General features: G+C 41.9%; 1 protein-coding gene across 7 annotated transcripts in view; it reads right to left on the bottom strand.

The window, feature by feature from the left end:
• Window positions 1–1,072: 1,072 nt before the first annotated feature.
• ADGRF1 (adhesion G protein-coupled receptor F1) overlaps window positions 1,073–12,068 on the bottom strand; it is a 36,658-nt gene continuing 25,662 nt past the window's right edge. For 4 of the 7 annotated variants that reach the window (XM_053603545.1, XM_053603546.1, XM_053603543.1 and 1 more), the window contains 5 exons: window positions 9,171–10,544; window positions 7,462–7,503; window positions 6,433–6,492; window positions 2,545–2,608; window positions 1,073–1,361 (listed from right to left, as the gene is read on the bottom strand). In XM_053603545.1, the coding sequence (XP_053459520.1) occupies window positions 1,288–1,361; window positions 2,545–2,608; window positions 6,433–6,492; window positions 7,462–7,503; window positions 9,171–10,544 (1,614 nt within the window). In that variant the 3' untranslated portion in view covers window positions 1,073–1,287. Of the gene's footprint in view, window positions 1,362–2,544; window positions 2,609–6,432; window positions 6,493–7,461; window positions 7,504–9,092; window positions 10,545–12,068 lie in introns of those variants that run through there. The other 3 variants (XM_053603547.1, XM_053603544.1, XR_008382605.1) reach the window with 3 other exon arrangements.

The following is a 12,068-nucleotide window of genomic DNA, read 5'->3' as shown; positions in this document are numbered from 1 at the left end:
TTCACCTGCTGCCCTGAATCTCACCCTAGACTGGCAGTGGCTATGCATGACAATAACTTCCAGATGTACCTATAGTGTATTGTGAAAGAAAACCTGGATGCTTTGAGGTAGCTTCCTGGACCAAATTCTCCCCCAAGTTCCCTCTTATGCAGATAGAACTCTGGGAGTGATGTACCATGTATCTAACCTCAAAAATATTTCTCAGGATTGTAGACAATTTCCAAGGCTTTTGTGGAACTACAGAAATAGACTAAAAACAAAAAATCCGGCAGAGCCCCAATTCTCCTTTACTGGCTTCACAGTCTTTGGCAAGTGACTTCACCTCTCTAAGACCCCATGTCCTTCTCCCTGCACTATGTCTGCCTGTACCCTGCACTTTGCAGGGTTGGGGACCAGGTAAAAGAGCCTTATAAACTGAAAAACACTGCATTACACGTCACATCATGCTTTTGTACATAGCTCCTGGTAAATGGCTGCAAAGCTCTCCAAAATGGAAAATTTCCTGTTATTTCTGATTAAGTTTCACAGATAAGTGACTGAATCTAAAAAAGCAAAAATAAACATAAAATCCTACTAGAAAATTTGGAAGAGAAATAGCTTTTCTCTAGAAAAATTGCACCAATGACTTTTTTTTTTTTTTTTTTGGTAGAGACAGAGTCTCACTTTGTTGCCCTTGGTAGAGTGCTGTGGCATCACCCAGCTCACAGCAACCTCCAACTTCTGGGCTTAGGCGATTCTCTACAGGTGCCTGCCACAACCCCCAGCTATTTTTTTGTTGCAGTTTGGCCAGGGTTGGGTTTTGAACCCGCCACCCTTGGTGTATGGGGCCGGCACCTACCCACTGAGCTACAGGCATTGCCCTGCACCAATGACTTTAGACAACAAAGAGATTGCCCATTAATTCATCTAAAACTATTTTGTAAAGTTTTCTTATTCCAATATAGATGATATGAAACGCCACGTGAATCACGCTATTTTAGTAAAAAGAGAACCACATTTTGTGGTTTTGACGAAACGGTACAACTGACACTGTTCCCAACAAAACCAACTCTTCTGCATTTACAGAGAAATTTATTTGAATCAAACCACATGGAAATAAATTTTCTTTTTATTTAATTGAAGATGAAGGAGGCTCAGAGAGAGCCATGGAGATCTCCTTTGTTTTATTCCCAGACTCCTAAATCAGAAAATCACATCTAATACTGACATATAATTTCTTCACTGACATTTAGATCTAAATGTCAAGTTCTTCCAGATTTTTTTTCCTCGATTTTATGGTTCTTTGTCTTATTCAGTTGATGAAAACTGAGTTAGCATGACATCCTTGGAGGAGGGTCCCGTATGAGAAAGCACATAATTGCCTTAGGGAGGAAGAGAGAATAAGAATTATCTCTGCTACTTTACAATCAAGCATGAGACCCAAATTTCAGCCTGTGAAATTTCTTACAACTGGGAACAGTTATGGGCAGATGTTGGGGAAGGATGAAGAATGCAGTTGGCAGAGAGGTAGAGTGCTCCACTCACACCCAGAAATCAGGCATCTCCCACAGTAGAAAAGAAGCACCATGTTTTTTAGATCTTGCTCGGGAAATCAGATAAAAGTAGATTTGAGATCACAGCATGTTATTGCTGGAAGGAGCCTTCTCAATCTCTTAGTTTTTTTCTGATTCTTACTGATGAGGAACAAAAGCTCCCAAAGTTAAAGAGACTTGCAAGAAGTACTCGGACTGGTTGGTGGCAATGATAACAGGACCCAAGGGTTCTGGATGAGCACCTTCTTGAGGCACTTGATCTTGAATTCAAGTAATTTTGAAAGGATTCTCAAATGAGTTGCCCATGTCCCTACTGAAATGGTAATATTTAACACAACTGAATGTGAGATGGGACTTGAGCTCCTAAGTTGGCTTCAATTTAATTTGTAAGGCAATGTCTCCTTCTCCACACCACAACCCACTTTTCTCCTCCAAGAATACTGTGACTATTTGCAATGTTTAATGCTAGTCGACTCATCTCTGAATATCATAGTCTTTAGTAATTGCCAATATTTGCATAGGGCCAACATGTGTCATAGGCAGAAAAGACAGAGCTTTCCCCCCAGTGGCAGGTGTGGCTCCCCATGAATCTTCAGGGGAGGGTATGTGCAGCACTGGGAGATAAACATGTGGCCCCAAGCCTGCTGCTCAGTGGCTGGCATAGAGGGGTGATTCTCCAGCAAGGACGAAATTGGTGTTAAAATGACCACACATCTTAACCCCTGGTTTCAATAATTAACATTACCGATTTATATAATATCTAATTGAGGACACGGGGAAAATTTGTGGTGAAATTACATAATGACACCCTCTGGTCTCCATGAGCATCAAATCCCTGTCATTGTTCTATCAGCCCTGAGCACAACCCAGTTAAACTCTTACACACATGGCCACAGATACGCTCACACTTCCCACGTGGATTTCTAAAATGTTGCCATTAAATTTTCCTCACACAAGGTATTTATAGTCTCTCTTCACACCTTTGAAAACCTTTAGTTTTATTGTAACTCACCTTTGTTTTGCAGTGGGTTGAAAGGCTTTGAGAATTTGGGTTTGGGAGATAAATCTGAATTTTGCTGCACAAAAGAAAAACAAGTTACATGGACATTAATAGTATTCTTTTAGTGTGTTAGTATTATTGGAATAATAGTATTCTTTCAGTCTGCATTTTCTGACTTCTTGGTGTCATCAGTGACCCTTTATTGCATCTACATAGTAGATATTCCCTTTTCCAGGACATAGACTCATCACTTCCTTGTGGAGAGCAGGCTGTGAGGTGACAGGGCCCCCATAGCCTGGGGAACATTCAGGGAATGAACCCCCAACTGTTTCTCCTCCTTTCCCAAAACAACAATATTCCTTTCTTCATGCTCCCTGCCAGAAGTCATCTAGCTCTTTCTTTGTCTAGTTAATTTTTAAGAATTATGCAGAAATCCTTGGAATCTTTCCCTTCTTACTTCTTATCATATGTTAACGAAGTTGAGCAGAAACTATTAACAAGATGATTTGTCTTTATTCAAGTCATTTACATTTTCCCATCATACTGTAAGAACAAAAATATGACTTTTGTTTATGCTACTTCCCCATATTGTCTATGCTACTTCCCTTGTAGAGAACCCTGTTGAGATCCTACAAAATAAAGCTGATTTTGTGCTTTGGTGCTGGCTGTAGCCATCAGCTCAGTCAGACCTCCCAATCCCATCTTTCATCTCTGTGTCTTCTCTTGTGCTTTATTTTTCTCAGTCCTCACCAATTCCACCCTGCTTGGCTCCTCTTCCCCATGCTGACTCGCAACACTTCCTTACTCTTTCTTCTGCTTTAATCTATTTTAAATAGATTTCCAAGTGAACTTTGTGTTCCTGAATATTTTTACATCTTATGACAACAAACTAGAAAATGGTCTTAAAGGAGATATTCCTCTTCACATTCATGCTTACATTTTGGAGCGTTTGTCTCTAAAAGAGAAACCCACGGAGGAAAAATAGTCCTGCTAAAAATGGTCTCCAGTAAAGCTGTGACTTATTCTTGCCCCTCTTAGCAGGCATGTCTCTCTGGGAATAATCCTTTGGTCACTGGAGCAGAGGCTATATAGAGTTCCAAAAATTTAATAACTGAATTACCAAATTGAAATAAAATATTTAAAACAAAGAGCATATACTTATTGGGAAATATAAATGTGTTTAGATACAGTATATCCTTTCTACTCATTAATTTATCGTATATTTATTCATTAACTCATATTATGTGCCTTTGTGAACCAGACACTGTTTTAGGCACTGGAAAAATCAGAAGAAATAAGTTCCATTTCATGCTATAGTCTGTGTCCGGAGGGAGCCAAATCCAGATGGGAGAAACAGGTTCTTGTTGTGTGCAATACACAGAGCCCATTTTTCACTCAGTGGCTACCCCACACTGAGTTTGGAAAAATGAAAAGTTACAGAGATAGGAATAAAAAGGCTTTTCAATTTAAAAGCCAAAGAATTTATTTTCTGGAATTCAGGGCTCAACAATCATATAATGTGATAACCTTAAAATAAAATACTAACGTCAGAGCATTGCATTTAAAAACTGCATCCTGCCTATTTGGAGAGAGGAATCTCAGGGGGCAACACCCTCAGGAACTCTGAGCTCTGGGAAGGTGTATGGGTGTAAGCAGTTGGTCAGTAACAGGCCCTGAGTCATTGGAACTGAGACATGGCTCTACAAAACTCAGCAAATCTGTTATTCGGAAGTTGCAGAAGCCACCTGAGTCTGCCTCTTGGGGAAGAGCTACAGAGAACATGGTTAGGGATGACTAAGGGTTGAGAAGGGGTCCATAGTCCACGGCTGGGAGAAGACTTTGGGTCCCCACTGTGTTCTGATGACTTGCGGGGTCCTTGCGAGGCTAGCGCTGGGTTCCTCGCTCACGAGCCCTCTGCAGCCAACCGTGTATTCTCACTGCTCTTTTTATCTCCCCTTTGCCACCTCTCAGGGGATAGCCTCGCCCCCTCCTAAAAAGGGGACGTAGTAAGGTCCGATCTCCCAACATCGCGACCTCATCTGTGCATATTACTATATTACTCCTTCAGCTTCAGTCTGGTATTTCCTGTGTTCAGGGAGGGAGAGAGAAGCTAAGCCGGCTGCCTTCAGGACGTCTCAACCTGTCTCTCCAGGAACCCTTTTCTGTCCCTTCTGCTCCTTCTCTCACTTGTCCCCAGACTCGCCTTGCTGGCTCAGCCTCCCTGCATATGAACTTGTCAGCTCCTGGCCACTTCACCTCTAGCCTGTAACTACTGGTCCTGTGCCTGCTTCTGGTTACCACCCTTGCTCTCTTTTCACTCACAAATGAGATTCTGGACGCTGCACCTTCTCCCTCTCTCCTCCTCATCATCTATAATCTGGGCTCCTGCTTTTTCATTCAAACTCCCTCAGAAAATTATAAATACTCCTATTTTCCTCTGCAATATATATATTTATTTTAAAGCAAAGAAGCTACCTAGCCAGACAACATCTCCTTTTTATCACCCACCTTGGAAACAAAATTGGGGAGGGGGTACAAGTCCAGAAGCAGCAAAGCCCTCGCTGACCCCTGCTGCCTTCTGGGGAGTGCCAGCAATTGGAGGCACCGTTTCAGGGAGAAACACCGTCAGGCATTTCTGCTTTTGCCTTGATTTTATTTTGGGGTGTTTTTCTCTCTTTTGTTTTCAAATGAGAAAAATTCTGATTTCCTGCTTTGCATGGTGGGGAGGGTTCTGTCCCTTTCTATGCACTCCGGGCTTTTCTTTGATGTAGCCGCATGTGATCTGCTGTAACCCCTGCTGTTCTTAGGAGTAGACAGTGACTCCCCTAGCTTTACAAGTGCTGGTTCAAGAGATTTTTAGTTCTTCAAGATATAAAATGCACATCTGAGAATGTTCAAACTGCTTGCTTTGCGTAATTAGTCCAATGCTTAATTTTTTATAGCTGACAAAAGGGAAATTGAAAGAGACTAAGTGACTTTTTTAAGATCACACAGTCAATGGGTCATAGAATCAGAGAGCAGGTCTGCGGGCACAGGGGCTGCTCCTAATTCACAGCAGAGCCCTCTACTCTGAAACGCAGACCAAGGAAGATTCTTCAAACCAGAGGAGAGTGTCCTCATTGATTTTGATTTCACAAGATTATATTGGCACCTAAATGCCAGTACAGGTTCACGCCCAGTTAAGTCAGTTGATTTATCAGAGAAATCTCTGCTTTAGAATCCTTTCTGAAAGGTCCTCAGTGCCTCACAGAAAGGATTAACACAGAAAATACAAACTCTGCGTGCACATACTGTCCTCATAGGGATTGTCGTTTTGTGGCAAGGAACGAAGCAGGCATCCTGCATTTTCACATAAACTGGTCAGTTTGTAGACTCTAGAGCTAAAATTGCTAAGGACAGAATTAGGGATACGATCCTAAGAGAGAACATTCAGAGACAGCATTTTGTATAGCAGAAGTTGCTCAAATTTATATAGGAGAAATTAATCAAGACCCCCCCCAAATTTATTTTTCTAGAGAAGGAAAAACAGTCCCCAGAAGGTCCAGGAAGTTGGATGTAGAAAGGCACCTTGCTAACGCTAGACATTGGCAAGCAAGTCAGACTAAACCAATGATGTCGTTTAAAGGCGTTGCCTCCAACAGGCATGCACAGACTTCTGTGCTTGAGCATCACGACGAGTTCCCAGGCTTCATATTCATCCCCTCCCTCCTTCACTCACTGACTCTCCCATGAGCCGGGGTCATGCACCAGACCCCGTGCCAGATACTGGGAATGTAATGGTGACAGAAACGCCAGGGTTTGCACAGGAGTGGGCCTGCCGCAAGACGTCTAAAGAGAGAAATGCAAAACTGGAACTTCATGCATTGGACTCACAGCAGTAGGAGATTGGGAGATAATTACCTTTGTTCTTTGCTTCCAAGAATTTAAGGGAGACAATTTATTGAAAAGAAGTTGTCGCAGCTATAAGGGCAACAAAGAAACATTGAGGAGATACATATAGGCATACATAAATCAAGAACAAAGCTGCAGGTTGAAACTTATTTAATAGTATTTTTTCTAGAAGCACTTAATAAACCATGCATGACCGCTGTATCTGATAGAAAGACTATGTTCTTCGCCTCCTTACCTATAAACAAAACTGGAATTAAATACAGAATAGCAGCATCAAAAGTTGTAATAATTCAGATTCTACACATGAGCAGCTGGCAATAATTACTAAACTGAAGTTTATCTTGGAAGTGAAGGATTTCCTAATCATGAGAATGGTACAAACAAGGCAATTATTTAGTACAATGAAGAACAGTGAATGGCTTCTTTGTAAATAAGGGTTTATGCATGTGCAAAATTGTTGATAGCATTAGCAACAATCGTCCTGAGGGTTACATGTTGCTATCTTATTAAAATAAAGGCTCTACATCCATTACTTACTGCTGTCACTTCCCTCGATAGAATTGCTCAATGCTTGGGTTTATGAAACAAATTTATTTAAATCTTTTATCTACGATCTTCAGGAATTTTATTTAATGGGAGAGGCTATTTGCCATTTGCCATATAAAACTCTACAAATAGTAATGTAGATATATCTTTTAGCATAAGTAAATGGATAAACTAATAAAGGAGAAAAAGGGAATTCACCCCTTAGGAAAGCGATTTTGCTATTGAATTATTGTCATATTGTAATCTGAACTAGAAAAATTAAAGATAAAAAAACTTCTCCTTTTTTAATACTGTTTACATGTTTGATTAGTTCTAGATAGCTTTTTTTTTTAATCAGCAGTGACTGTTTAGTTCCTTCGTCTCCTGACTGAGCCCGTCTTTTGTAAAATCAGAGAATTTTATTACGAAAGCACCCATCGTCCAACCTCTTACTATATGAATAAATGCCTCAGACTTGGAGGAGAGAGTAAAGAGAGAAATAAATGCACATACCTTACTATCCAAGAGTATTCCAAAACATAAGATGAAAAAACCCTTAAAGAAAAAAAGAAATCAATCACATGTATTGTATTTTTCTACTTCGGAAAAGAAAGCATTTCTGCAGGATGCTATTCCATCCCCGAACACTGAAACTGTTCTCTTGTCTGTGCTCCTTGAAGGTAGGAACATGATACGACCTCCAGTGTGTGGCACAACACAAAACGGAGAAATATATTTTTTTTATTAAATGTGTAAAGATATGATTGAGTGAATGAAGTTTTGCACATGGAGCTTTGTGCTCCTACTAGACCATTCCAACCCAAACAGCTTCCGTCCGCTCGTGCGTCTTAGCCTTTCTTTAGATGGGGCATTTCATGTCTGTTAAGCATCTGTGATGGCAGCAGATACTAAAGGATGTGACCTATATCAAAGGGACCTATATCCCTTTCCTTCCAGGGCAGTTCTGGGGGAGCCCGTGGTAAAGCTTTCCAGTACCTTGAAATCTTTCTCCCAGCCAGAGCACCTTTAGCTGGTGCCTGTTCAGACAGCATCTCCATGAGCCCAGCTTTCTGCTCCCCGACAGCAGTCGCCTAAACTCGTCACCATCAGGGGCACGAGCTCCCGGATTGCCATCTATTTGTGCTACCAACTAAACACTCTCTGAAAAGGTGGAGAACCAGCTGCTTTTAAGAGACACCTTTTGAGTATTTACTACACACCAGGCACTGTGCCAGCAAAAGTGAGAAATTGTCTCAGTAAACCTCACATTTACTCTGTGACATAAATATTATTATCATCTCTATTTGAAAGATGAGAGGATTGAAGGATAGAGAGGTTAAGCAATTCGTTAGAGGTCACACAGTAAAGTGACATATTTAAGCCCAGACCTATTTGGCTCCAGAGCTCAAACATTGAACCACCATTTCCCTGAGTTATTGCCTGAGGTCTGACAAAACCTTCATTGAACCAAGATTGAAGCCTCTTTTCCACATTCATCAAAACCTAAGGGAGGCAGTGCCTGTGGCTCAAAGGGGTAGAGCGCCAGCCTCATATGCCGGAGGTGGCAGGTTCAAACCCAGGCCTGGCCAAAAACTGCAAAAAAACCCCCAAACAAATGAACAAAAAAAACCTAAGGGTTACTTTGTCCACCTACTTTCTGAATACTCTCTGACTGTGGCATGTAAAACCAATCCGTTGTAGCAGGGGTCAGCAAACTTTTTTGGTAAAGAGCCAGCTGGAAGCGTTTTAGATTTGCAATCTCTGTAGCAACTACTTAATTATACCTTATAGTGAAAACAGCCACAGGCCATATGTTAATGGATGCATGTGCCTGTGTTCCAATAAAACTTCATTTATACAAATAGGCTGCTGGTTGCCATTTGCCAACCCTTGCTCTATTGCACTCTAGGAACTTCTTTTGCACAGTTCAGAACCAACCAGTACTTACAATCTATTTTCTTTCTCCATGTGCTTTGTCATAGGTCTGCATAAGAGAAAGAGACTGAAACAGTAGCAAGAGGGATTAATGTTAGCTCCCTGAATTTAACAGCTTTAAAGGGCTGCAATGGATTACTGAGGTTTAATAGTCTGCTCTGACATAACAGTAACTGTTCGGCAAATGGATTTTTTTTTTTCCTATTTACCTTTTCTATGTCTTGCTAGAGGCAGGGAGATGTGACTTTGTCAGGTCATTGGAATAAATAGGTTCTTATTGTTCTCACCTGGAATGCATTGAGCAAAGCAAAAATTACATGCCAACCCAGGTTCTGGCTGTCCACCATTGTTCCTATACCAAAACCCCAGGTGAGCCCTAGCAGAGGGGTCAAGATGAGGAGGCTCTTCCCCATGCGGATGGCAGTGGCCTTGTCATCCTGATTCAGTCTTTCTCCAACAGCTGGCCTCCAGAGCTTCCTGAGAACGAGCAGCACCACGACCAGATTCACAGCCACAATAGTCAGTGCGGGGACAACAAATGCCAAGAGAGGTTTGCTTCCCTTGGACCAGTTCAGCCAGCACACGTCTTGCCTTTTGTAGCTATTGGTAGGCTGTGTGATAGCGATGGTGATGACAGATATAATGAGGGGGCATCCATAGCCCAGGCAGAGCCCACTAGCCAGCATCAGAGGCAGGGCCACGTAATGAAAGACAAGGACGATCCGGTAGGCCAGCAGAATGCCGAGCAGGAGCATCCAGAAGAACAAAGAGAGGTAGAAAAAGTGAGTGAAGAACACCGCAGCTGTGCAGACTCCAGAGGGGTTCACTGTGGTGCCCACCGTGTCCGCAACAATAAACCAGACGTCAGCAATCAGGAGGGACAGGGCGGCGTTCACCAAGCAAATATGATGTGTGTGGGAAGTTTGGCTTTTCTTAATCTGCTTCCAAAATAGAGCCTCGATGACCAGGCACAAGAAGAGACTTCCGATGGAGATGCCTAGTCCCATGTAGGTGATCCATTTTAAAACAGGGACAACAGGAGGGGGGACAGAGGGTGACATCAGCATGGAGAAGGAGGTCAGGTGAGTACATCCGCATGTCACACTGTCTGAAGTTTCACTCACCAGGTGGCAGCCAGCATCGTTCCACTGCAAACGCCTGAAATCCCAAAACACACACTGAGGCTGGCTCAGATTTGACTCCATCTTGGAAAAAGTCAGAAAAATTTCCTTTATGAAATAGTTTTGAATAACGGTAGATAACACAGGCCCATTGACTTGAGCCCTGGCATTTCTGGTAGTGGGTAAAATGTTCCCCAGGGTCAATGAGGCCATGCTGATGATGGTTTCGGGAAGGGATCCCTGAAATTGGTCTGACCCAATTAACACATGGCCTCTGATGGGAATGGAAGTATTGGGGGAGGACATTTCAATCTGATAGGTGTAACCCTTTTTGAGTTGGTTTTTGTTCGCTGGAATCCCTTCCCAGTTAATAAATTTCCGAGAAAAATTCAGAGGCAAAACTGTTGGAGGCACCAGAATGCTGATGTTTTCCAAGATCTTTAGCAACTGTGAGCTGGCGGGCTTTCCTTCCTGCAGTAAGACCGTCCAGTTGGCCACGGAGGCAGAATTAAGGATGTGGTCAGCTATATTGATGACATCCTGAAATACCAAGATGAAAGTTGATTTGTGTTTTGGGCAAACAGATGAGAGATTAAGAGTGCTTAGTCATTAGTATTAAATATTGGGAAAATGCCCAGAAAAGTAGCTCAGATGTGAACCATGTTAGAACTCATCAGTTAAATACAGCTCAGTTGCTCTGCACAGTAGAAGCTTTGGGAAAAGAAACTTAGGTCAGCAAAATCACGACAGATCACCACCCCTGGGTGTTCATAAGCACTGGGGCTTCACCATGGAGGAGAAAGTGTCCTATTATTTGGGTGGCACAAGTGCATGTCCTTCTCCCTGAGATGGCCAAAATGACCACACTGCTCTCAGCCAAGGCTCAGACTGGAGACACTACTTGCAACCTCCTCCTTGTATTATCTTTCTTTGTTTGCTATGAGGATATTTGCTAACATCAGACATTCTCAAGCCATACCACGAACGTTCACATTTTTAAGTTTTTTGATTACCACTGGAGAATACAAAACAAAAGATTTTAAAACTTGGACCCAAGCAACAAAGAAGTGTTGAATTTTTGTGGGTTTTCAAGATCAGTCTTAGTTTGAAAGATTCCTGCTCCCAGCAACTCCTTGAAAATTGCTGCTTTTTCTCACAGGAGCCCCTGGGTAGCTCATGTCTCTGGCCAGTCTGCTGCAGGTGTCTGTCACTCTGGCCAAGTCCTGTCCTCCCCCAGCATTCTGTGTCGTATAACCCAGACTGAGCCTTTCCTACTGCCCCCAGGAACATGCTCCTCGTTCTTTCACCCATCACTTTATTTTTAGTCTTCTTGCGCTGTTTTGTTTTAGTTGGTCTCTTGGGAAAATGAGGTCAGATTTTTAAAACACAAATCTGAACATCTTTTCTTAAATTCAGGAATTTAACTCATGCGTATGTAATGTGATCTTTGTCATAATGTTTACAGTTATATAATGTCTATAGTTAAGTGTAAATGTGTGCTATGTAATACACATCTAATCTAATTGTGTAAAATATTACCTTTTTTACTATGCAAAATGTATACATCCACAATGTCTGGAAGGATATTTATTAAACAAATATTTATTGAACATCTGCTATCTAAAACCAAGCAGGGGCTATTCTAGAGGGACCAGTCACATATAATCTATTGTTCCTTTTGCATTTCTTATAGTGACCAAGTATCATTTGTGTAATTTTTAAGTTAGTTTTTGAATAGATAAATTAAACCGTGAATTCCTCAGTTGCGAGAAGAGAGTTCTTAAAACATACGCTGCTAATATCAGAGCTTATGACCACAGAAAAACATGATTACAGACTGAAAACATATTAAAAAGTTGTCTCCCGTGTCATAAGGTGTTTGCTCATCCCTTTCTGTAAGCCAGGTGCTGCCCAGGCAGCCTGGACAAGGTCATCTCCCTCGTTTTTTAAACACACAGTATGGATGCTGGGAGTTCCTCATATACCGCAGAGAGCAGCCCCTCACGTGAGGACTATTACCTGCCTCTTCTGTCCTGTCCAGTGCAAAGATAAAGGCAGTGATAG

The sequence above is a fragment of the Nycticebus coucang genome, chromosome 9, assembly GCF_027406575.1.
Source record: "Nycticebus coucang isolate mNycCou1 chromosome 9, mNycCou1.pri, whole genome shotgun sequence".
NCBI classification, from domain to species: Eukaryota; Metazoa; Chordata; class Mammalia; order Primates; family Lorisidae; genus Nycticebus; species Nycticebus coucang.
Note: the sequence above shows the minus strand (reverse complement) of the source record. Positions and strands in the feature narration are given on the sequence as shown.